Source organism: Carya illinoinensis, chromosome 14 (genome assembly GCF_018687715.1).
Source record: "Carya illinoinensis cultivar Pawnee chromosome 14, C.illinoinensisPawnee_v1, whole genome shotgun sequence".
NCBI lineage: Eukaryota > Viridiplantae > Streptophyta > Magnoliopsida > Fagales > Juglandaceae > Carya > Carya illinoinensis.
The window spans coordinates 20,103,394-20,114,593 of NC_056765.1; the positions used below are offsets into that span (position 1 = coordinate 20,103,394).

The 11,200-nt window shown below is 33.1% G+C and overlaps 1 protein-coding gene across 1 annotated transcript; it reads left to right on the forward strand.

Moving 5' to 3' along the window:
- Positions 1-6,171: 6,171 nt before the first annotated feature.
- On the forward strand, positions 6,172-7,475 carry LOC122293239 (NDR1/HIN1-like protein 13). Its single transcript, XM_043101762.1, has one exon. It carries the CDS (start codon positions 6,470-6,472, stop codon positions 7,295-7,297), a length of 828 nt encoding a protein of 275 aa, XP_042957696.1. The 5' UTR covers positions 6,172-6,469; the 3' UTR covers positions 7,298-7,475.
- Positions 7,476-11,200: the final 3,725 nt, after the last annotated feature.

The window sequence follows — 11,200 nt, forward strand, 5'->3', positions numbered from 1 at the left end:
CCTGTAGAACAAATTAAAACAAAATTCTAAATTAAAACCAAGATTACTTTGTATCGATATTGACAAAAAGAATAAGAATAAACCAATCCCCGGCAACGGCGCCAAAAACTTGACCGGTGCAAAACTGCAAGTGCACAGTATCGTAGTTTTATAGTAAAGTAATAAGAAGAGTATCGTCCTCAGAGATTAGTACCTTACGTTTGCCAAATACCAAAATTATACTAAACTTGATTTTATCTAGAGGAATCACTAAGATTTTTGTAGTTGCAATTTAAACTAGATCAACTCAAGAAAAATATGCAAAAGAAATAACACTGACGTTCGAAGATCAAATTAATGGGAAGAAAACTTCTAGGAAATCGATTTCACCTACTTCTTCACTATGCTTTTCTCATCCAGCTAATTTAATTTAAATCTCTTTTGTCTATTAGCAAATCTCTAATTCATCCAAAAGCCTCTTTCGATAGTCAATTGGAATTGACTCTTGGTTATCAATTCACACAAGAATATGCAAATTCAATAATCAAGAACACAATAAGACCAATGATTTAATTACTACATAGGTTCATACAAGTCTTTCGATCTCTATACTTACCTATGCTGAAATATCCAAGATCTACCCTATGATTCCCTCTTTCGATAGCAAATCACAAGATTACTTATCATCTAATCAATGGCCAGTTAATTAGAAGCAATAAATTCAGAATAAATCAGATAAACAAAGAGAGAATTGCATTAAATTAGCATAGACAATCAAGCATAGTTCAGAAATAGGTTACATCGTTTTCCTAGAATGAAGAAAATTTAGCTCATGCTAGAAATGGAATTCAACATAAACGAATTCACCATAATTGTTCTGAGAAGATGGGAAGAAAATTAAACACTGAAAAATCCTCCTTGCAGCCGCAACTCGTCGTCAAAAGCTCAAGGGAACGATTCAACGCTTTTCTCCCGTCCGTGCTCGTGTATGATTCCAACGTACGTGCAATAATTGGAATTCCCTCTCCAAAACAGATGATTTGAATCCCTCTAGCTATGTTTTTCTCTTCCAAAAAGTGTTCTCCAGTCAAAACTCGCGGCCATAGAGTGAAAAATCTCTTTTATATGGTCTGACGGCGGAAGACCCTAATTCTGTCAAAATACGATGTTCGCTCGAGCGGGGTGTCGAGCGAACATCGAGCGTTCGACTCTGCCTGATTTCGCTCGAGCGCACGTCGAGCGTTCGACTCTGCTTGATTTTGCTCGAGCGGCCAATGTCTCCGCTCGAGCGAACCTTGTTTTCCAGCAACCCGCTCGAACTCCCTGTCGAGCGGTAGTCGAGCGTTTGAATCTGCCTGAATTCGCTCGAGCGGCCAAAAGCCTCCGCTCGAGCGAACTTGTAAAATCTGCAATATGAAATTTTGCAAGTCATCAAATATTCTCATTCTAACTTTCCAGAATGAGTAATTGTCTCCACAAAAGAGTGGAGGCCGACTGCTAGATTGACCTTCACCAAATGAAGCTGCAATGTTAGCCATAAGATCTTAACTCAAAAGATAGTTAATCTTATAATAGAGCTTTTAGCTCTGATACCAATTGTTACTGATCATAGGCCGCACCTATGTCACCAAACAATTGTACCTACCAGACTAGCCGGCCACCGTCTCTACCGGTGCACCGTCACCCATGGTCGGAGAGTCTTGCTTCGGTGACACAGTCACAAGCGAGAGTTCCCATGAGTGATCTGCCTGTATGAACAGTACAGGTCAACTAGCTCTGATACCAATTGTTGCCCAGATGACTAACACAAGAGGGGGTTGAATTGAGTTGTATTAAAAAAAAAAAAATTATAAATCAAATATATAATATAAAATATAAACAAAATATGAAATAACAATAAATATAAAGAGTAAAGGTAAGAGAGAAGCAAACTTAGTATGTTAACGAGGTTCGGCCCCACTGCCTACGTCCTCGCCTCAAGCTACCCCTTGAGGATCCCAAATTCACTATTCAACCTCTTTCAGGTGGAGATAGAAACCTATTACACCTTTGAACAACACCGCTACAAAGGATCCGTGTAGAACACCCTCTACACTTGCAATCACCTTACACGTGGTGATTCAACTATTCCCCGTGTAGAACACTTTCTACACGCACAAGGGTTATACACACCCTTTTTCTGATACAAGAGCTGATAGTGGGTAGGTTATCAGAAAACACTCCTCAATGAGTGAAATAAGAACAATACAGCACAAACTATATATCTCAAAATGGACAAGAATTAAGGCTCAATGCTTAGAGAAGAGAGAATGAAAGCTTTGAATGAATGTTGTATGCTCTGGATGTTGTAAATGTGAAGCTCTCAAATGATCTATTTATAGGCATATGAGACTTCATATTCAAATTTAAAAAGATTCACTTGTCAAAGACAACATCATTCACTTCTCCAAAAAATTCAAATAAAAGGTTCTTCTTTTTCAATTGTCAAAAACAACATCATTCATTTTTCAAAAACTTCAAACCTAATCTTTTACTTTTGGCATATGACAAAAGGAGCACACTTTACTTTTCAAAAGATTCAAACCTAATCTTTTACTCTTTGCATATGACAAAAGGAGCACAATTTACTTTTCAAATTTTTCAAACAAAAATATCTACCTTTTGCATAAGTCAAAAAAAGCATTAATCACTTTTGAAAATATTCAAATAAAACATGCACATGTGAAAGATGACAATCAATCATCTTTAATATTTTCAAAGTTCAACCCTTTAATCAAGGTATGCACATGTGAAAGATGACAATCAATCATCTTTCAAAATTTTCAACTTTAATTTTCAAAATATTCATGCACATGTAGAAAATGTATTTTAATGTTTTATGATAAAATATTAATTTTGAGCCTTAATCCTAATTTCGAATTTTTAAGAGATTTACAACATTACTCTATAATTTTAATGTGAACTTGTTCCCTTCTTGCTCATACTTGTTTCCTTGATGTGCTTGACTTCATTGTGTAGACAACTTGAGATTGAGACTCCTTTATTCTTTGAATTCATTTGTTATCATCAAAATCCATGTGTAGATATATAATTACACAAACCTTGAAACCTTGGGTTCAACAGATTAATTAATGGATTTGTGGCAAGAGGCGTTATAGGAGATGCATGCTCTTTCCCTTTCCCTTTCTCCATCTACATGGTATTTACTAATATTTTAGAAAAATCATAACTTTTAAGAGTGACAAAAAATATGTAAAAAAAGCAACTCAATTAAATGAAATTACTCACATGATATATAACATCAAGAAAGAAAACGACTTTAATAAATTAAGAACATGCATTTCAGTTTTTTTTTCAACTGATTATTACCACTCGATTATTAACATTTATACTAAAATTCAATAATTATATGACCATAATAAACTCATCCATTGTTTAAGGAATCGCCTCTTGAAATAAGATCTTCCCCCCATACGGAAGTTAAGAGTTTGTTGGGCGAGTTTAAGCTGTTTCTTGTATCCTTCTTGAAAAATATGTAATAAGTTTATTCAATAAATTAGATAAAAGCATCAAATAACGATTAGGAATAGTTGATTGAATATTTAAACAACTATTTCTTCATACTTATATTGTACTGTAATGAATTATTGATCAATCAAATTCTGAACCAAAAAAAAAAAAAAAATAGTGGAAGAATCATCATTTGCCTAGAAATAACGACTTTATTGAATTCACATTCAGAACATGCATTTTTGAGATTGATACATTGACATTAAAACTTCACGAAATTTTAAATATATTTATTTCGGGCTAAGACCAATTAATAAAGATATATTGTAGGAAACAAACACTGAACCATTCGTTCATGAAGTCGGGTCCAAGGTCCAGTTGTATTTGTTAATGACTTTATCTAGTATAAACAAAAGCAAATGCATTCAGTGGATTGCTGGATACAGAAAAAGAGAAATCTAGATATCCTGAAATACATGATACACAAATTTGTTATCTTAGAAATCAACAAACACTACCTGAGACCGTTGCGTGCAGAAGATAATGTCGCTTGCAGAGGACACCGTCGGTGTAGAGCAAACCGGCCAAAAGGTAGAGGAAGAGATTTGGGGGAGATGAAGGAAAAATCAGAAAATGGGTTCTGCGTCGATGAGAAACTAGAAAAACCAGCAAAATGGGTTCGGCGTCCAGGAGAAGAAACCAGAGACCGAAAAGCAGTAGAGCTTATTTCTATTTCAATTTCCCCCCCTTTCTTTCTTTCTTTCTTTTTTTTTTTTTTAATACACTAACCATCTGACAACACCACCTCAGCATTGGGTGCGCAATGGTTACGCACCTGTTGTTGTACGTAGCACTATTGTTTTTTCAATGAGTGGCTCATCTCTCCAAAAACTAAGTACTAGTACATGAGGCTGGAGGATTTAGCTCCGTTTGAATAATGAGATGATTTTAGATGATTTATGAATAGTAATATAAAGGTGATTAAAAAGTTATGATAAAATATTAAATAGTAATGAATAATAGTAAAAAGTATAAGAAAATTAATGATAAAATATCGAATAGATGATTTATTTTATATCTTAATACTTCTCTTTACGTGTGCACCAAACTTTCTCTCGATGGATGGCTCAACACTGAAATATTTAATTAATGGAGTAAAGTGTAGAGTTAGATTTCAAACCCAGAATTTGAATTCTGATATAATGTGAAATCATCACTTATCTAAAAATTTTAACTTAATGAAAATAGATAAATTTTATCATTTATTTTATATCTTAACAACTTCCCACGCCTCTCTCTCCTTTCTACATTCAGTATTTCTATATCTATTGCTTTTGTATTCCGTCAGGCATGTTCTAAGAAAATCACAAACAAAACCAAAATAAAATTAATTATGTTTCAGTGATCGAACTCGCTTGAACATGGATTAACGGGACAAGCTCTAACACTTTACTCACAACAAACAGAGAGGTCCCACAATAGAATTTCAGGTAATTAAGAAGATAAATATTCTATTCATAAAGCGATTACATAAAAATAATTTTATAAATAGATATAATTTGATGTGGTCTGTCAAATTGTAAAGCTATGTGGATGACGGCATCTTTGACTAGGGACGGCGATAGCCAGCTTGGTTGAGAGCAAAGATGTCACTCCGAAGGTTGGAAATGAGTTTTCTGTCCGAAATAGAAATAGATAAATATCCTGTTTAGCAAACAATTTCATGTTAAAAAAATGACATGGAAATGAGGTGCACATGATGCCACGTCACACATGGCCGGAGAGATAGAATAAAGATTGTTGTGTGATTGGATTCATACAATATATAAGAATGAAATTATAAAGTCGGATCTAATTTTATATTAGTTGTATTATTTAACAATCCATAGTAATTTTATGATAAATGCTACTATCTCCAGCTATACAATTCATTTTGTCCCATTGATGTGGCATCACTATGTGGCGACATGCTAGTTTATTAAAAAATAGAATAAAAATTAAAAACACAAGCATAAGAGAAATAAAAGAACCTAAAGTTTCAGTCTGGTTTGGTTACACAACCAAATCATCTCATCTCATATATATAATTATTACAATTTTTTCAAATTCTTAAATAAAATATAATAAATAATTAAATTGTTTTAAATTTTAAAATAAAAATTATATTAAGAAATTATATTTTAATAATATTTTATTTAATTTTTAACTTTTATCACGTTATAATTAAACGATGCCTCAATCTTTCTCTTTTTTTATATTTTCGAATGCTATTTTGTTTTGATGCAGTAGCAATTCTCTAATTTTATATTAACGAGCGAATACATTTAATAAATAAAAAACTCAAATAAAATTTAATGGAGGTGAATTGGTACTAGTATTTGAATAGCCTTGGCACTTGCAACCAGCAACCCTACGAATTGTACTCACAAAAGTGGGGCAAGGTAACAGCGTGCCATGCAAACAGCAGCCCTACGAATTAGTAGATGTGTTTGTCTCCCAAGGAAAACCGCGTGCCAACTCGGGCAACTACCTAGTCATTTTAAAAGAAAAAGAGCAAAACAAAACGAGGAAACGTAGGAAACTCTCACATTACGAGATAAAAGGATATGCACGCGGTGGAGTAATGTTTTTGACTTGGTTCGGCTCCTCCCCAGTGAGCTGCTTCCTTTATTTAATTCGACATCTCAGCATGAACTGTATACCCAACATACTTTTTTCTTTACTCAGTCCACACGTCCCCGCCCACCCTCCTTTTAATGAAGACAGAACCCTTCTAACTTCTAAGTTCTAAATAATACCCACTCCCCCTTCATCCTCTATCAACTCTCAGCTGCCACAGCCCACATTCTCTCTCGCGCATCACCATTTCAAGCCACGAAGAAGTAACAGGGGAATCAACTTCAGATAGATATCAGGTGCATACCTATCTGTTCAATATCCACTCCCATCGAGTTAATCCACAATCTTCCCAACTCACCAAATGGCCGAACGAGTCCACCCGCATGACCCGCCCCCACCGGCACCTGCACTCGACGAAAGCTTCTCCGACAGCTCTGAGACTGCGCTCAAACCCGCTACTACGTATTCCGAGAAACCAGTGCCTCAGCCCGGAACCTATGTGATCCACGTCCCCAAGGACCAGGTCTACCGTGTCCCTCCACCCGAGAACGCTCGCCGCTACAAGGACCTCGCTGGCCGCGGAAGCCGCCGTTCACCCTGCTGCCTCTGCCTTTGCTGGTTCCTCGCACTCACTGCCATCTTCCTGGTCCTCGTCGCCGCCGCCGCAGGCATCTTCTACCTCGTCGTCAAGCCCGAATCGCCGAAGTACTCGGTCAACGCAATCGCCATCAGGGGCCTCAACCTGTCAACGGTGACATCTTCTTCGTCGATCCTCACGGTCTCGCCTGAGTTGGATGTCACCGTCAGAGCCGATAACCCCAACGACAAGATCGGAATCCACTATCAGAAAGACAGCTCCGTCGAGATCTACTACACTGACGTTAAGCTGTGCAACGGCGCATTGCCGGCATTTTACCAGCCGTCGAACAACGTGACGGTCTTCCAGACGGCGCTAAAAGGGAGCCGGATCGAGTTATCGAGCAGGGTGAAGAGCTCGTTGGTGGAGGCGCAGACGCGAGGTAACGTCCCGTTAGAGTTGAAAATAAGAGCGCCGGTTAAGATCAAGGTGGGATCCGTTAAGACGTGGACGATTACCGTGAAGGTGGACTGTGACTTAACGGTGGATAAGTTAACGGCGGAGGCGAAGATCATTTCCAATGAATGTGACTATGGTGTGGATCTTTGGTAGAAAAAGTACGGAGAGACGTGTTGAATATAGTGTTTTTGTTGATTTGGTCCACACTTGGGATGTTTTTGTTGATTTTGGTACACACATCACATGCATTGCTTATATTTTTATTTTATTTTCTAAGGTTTGTAATTTTTTTTTAGCTGTTTATACATAATTGTTCTTCAATTAAACATTAATATACATAGGATTTTTTTTTATTTTTTTTCCAAATTTGAAGTTCTATTGGCATATTATGAAGATTATCGAAATTTTAAGTCATCTACACTACATACTACTTACGTGGCATGATTTGATTTAAAAATGAGTAATGATACTCGTCATCTCAATTATTGTTATCTTCACATCATCTCATGATGTGTCATTAAATGATTGGATACTATTTATTATATTTTAATTGTTAATTTATCATCTAATATGACATCATGTGATGATAAGAGGATAATGAAAAAATAAATGATGAATAGATTTTTTCTTTAAAAAATAAATTTTAAAATTCAAATCTTGTCATTTAAGTAATGCGGATAGAGTAATTTACACACCGACTTCGGCGACTTGGAATATAGAATAATTATATTATGAAGTATCGTTAAGGTTAATTCAAGATTAATATCATAATAATTCAGCCTATTGATATTTTGAAATATTATTTTATTTTATATAATATTTTTTATTTTGAAAAATTATATGAACATTGGGCATTGCGCTTATAACTTAGTTTACAAGTTATATTATTTATGATTTATGGATATTGATGAGATTAATAAATAGAAGATATAAATCATAACTCCATGGTTATAAATTATTCATTCATAGTTGGTGATAAAATTGACCATTTTATTTTACAAGACTATAGCATGTCAATCATAAATGTTTTTATTTAATTATGAATGTGGTAATTCTAATTGAAATATTGATACACTTTGAAATAATATATTGAACTATATCATAGCTAGTGATCACATTTAGCGTTGTGAAAACTACAGAAATGCTAAATCCACCGATAGTTGGGTCCCTATGCCTTCTTTTTTTACTTAGTGACTAAGAAAGTGTTTTTTAATGATGTTATAATTTTTTAAAAATATTTAAAAATGTTAGAAAAATGCAAGAAAAAAAAAAGCAAAAATATAAAATAGAAGAAATATACTTATCAGATTCCAAATTTGGGTCCCGACTCGGAGGCTGTAGAACTACCTATGAAAACTAATATCTTCGAGGCGGAATCTATAATCTTCTTCGGAATGCAAATATCCATTTGAGATGAATTTAATGGGAATTCGATCACTCTGAATCTCTTGCCTGAGTATTTTAGTAAGAGATGAATTTAATGAATGATGATTATTTTGAATTTCAGGCCTAGGTATTTCAATAAGTAGTTATTACAATTCATTTGCTCTGTAAAATGTGATTCTATGAGTAAAAGACTAATTGAGGAATTAAATTAGGTAATCAGAAATTAAGATGTAGAGAAAATAGAGCGGCAGTATAACAATGCATTATTTTCTAAAAATATTTTACGAAGGGATCAATTGTAGTATTTAGTAATTTGGAACTGATATTAATATTTTTTATAATCGAAGGTTATTATGAGGGAAAAACACTATTCCTACCTAGGAAACTCACTGAAAAATCCTACCGATAGATTTTCTTTTTTAACTTAATGGTTAAAAGAAACATTTTTTAATAAATTTGTGATTTTTTGTATTTTTAAAAAATACTTAAAATGTTTGAAAAAAATAGAAAAAAATTTTGCCGTTTAGTGAGGATTGTGAGAATCCTATGTGGGTGTAGCATCCACTCTTATAAATATCATACCGTATTGGCTGGTACGACTGGTATATACTGTACCGGCCATTGGTCCAGTACAAGTATTATACTTATTTCGTACCAGCCCGTACTAGTCGGTATTTTAGCCTTTATTTTTTTTTCTTCAAATTGTATGTTCATTTTTTTACCCTCAATTCTTATCAGACTATTTATAATTTATATATATATATATTTATGTATAATTTATTCATATATAGACTATTATTTTAAAATAAAATTTATATATATATATATTTATATATATAATTTATTCATATATCGACTATTCCGAAACGGTACCGGTATCGAAATATTTCGTTCCAATACCTTGACTGATACGTAATCCGGTACTGTATTCAAAACTTTGGAAGCATCACCCTATTATGAGTTAGTTATGAGATAACTATAACCTTAAAATCCTCTTGAGATAAACTTTATTTACCTTAGAGTTTAAAAGAAGAAAATAATTCTTTATTTTTTTTATCCAAAACAATTATTAGGAAAAGGGAATATTTGGCTTGGTACATTTGGGTGAGGAGAATGTTAAGAATGCTTGAGAATTCCTTTAACAAGTTTTGAGATATATTTTTAATGAATTTTCTAAAAGTTATGATAATTATTTAAATAAAAGAAATTAAGATAAAATGAGCTTTGGAGTTGATGAAAAGTGGGTACATAGATTTAATAAATTGAACATTTTTCTAAATTTTAGAGATTTTTTTTTTATTCAAAGCTACAAATTAAAAAAAAAATAGATAGAAAAAGAAATTTTTTCTCTTTTCTACAAGGAACCCACAGTGCTACTAGGCTCATATAAGAGAGGTTATGGACGATCTTTGTGAAAAGGGTTGAATTTTCTTGCACAAAGTCACACACAAATTTTTGTTTGAGATAATATCTAATAACAATATGATTTGATTGTTATCTTGATTTGATTTTATAATTATCAAATCAAATTATATGATTTGTCATAATTATCATTTCAAAATATTTGAATTTCATTTTGATGAAATTATTTATCTTATCTTATCTCTATATAATTTCTCAATAAATAGGAAACAATGTTTTATATTAAATCACAATTGAGAATAAGAAAGATGCATAATTCAAAGTTTCTCTCCCTTATTCTCTCTTCTTTGTTTCAATTTCTTTTATATTTTAGTTTTTATCATGTATCAGAGTCCTTGGTTAGTGCCAGACTTGAACTTTTTATTTAGTTTTTTTTTTAATTAAAGTCCTTCTGCTGTCTTTTTTATCTCTCACAATATTTTCATCATCATTCAACCATGTTTCATCTCAAATCCACACATTTAGAGTATCTTTATTATTTGTGAGCAATTTTAATTCATTATGGTATGTTGTGAGTATTATTTGAAGCTCCAAATCCATTTTTGGCCTTTTAATTTCGGTACTATAATTAACCAAGGTCATATGTAACCCATTGTTGTTTGATCTTTCAGCATATTGTTAGCTAACTTTGTTCCATTATCTACCCATTGTTGACCACAACTTTAAATTTGATGTTCTAGCTATCAGTCACTTCATCACCAATGTTATTTTCATCATCTTAGCAAAAAACAATCAAATGATATGAAGGTTACACTCAAATTTCAAACTCAATATTTCAAAATTCTCTATATTAAATTTGAAAGGATGTTAGAAATAAATATCAAATCAAGAATTTGATTTGAATATTATCCTAATTTGATTTCATAATTAACTTATTTTATTTTCATAATTATCAAATCAAGAGATTTGATATTTATTATGACAAAGATATTTATCTTATTTTATTTCTATGTAATTTTTCTATAAATTAAAACCATTGCTTTGTATTGAATACAATTAAAAATAAGAAAAATCTCTCTCCCTCATTCTCCTCGTTCAAAATCTTATCTCTTAGATTTGTACGTACATGCCTAATTTGCTAGTTTTAATTAGCATTTCTCATCTATTAGCACTGTAAATTTGTAATATAGAGGCGGCGCCCATGCAGGCGTGCTCCCTTACCTTCTGCCATTTACCAAGGCAATAATAAATAATGTCTGGCACAATGGTCAGGCGTTAATCATGCCAAGCTTTATGCCTGCTATACGA

Excerpts from the sequence above, each read along its gene's own strand:
- LOC122293239 (XM_043101762.1), top strand. The coding sequence starts at position 6,470 with ATGGCCGAACGAGTCCACCCGCATGACCCGCCCCCACCGGCACCTGCA.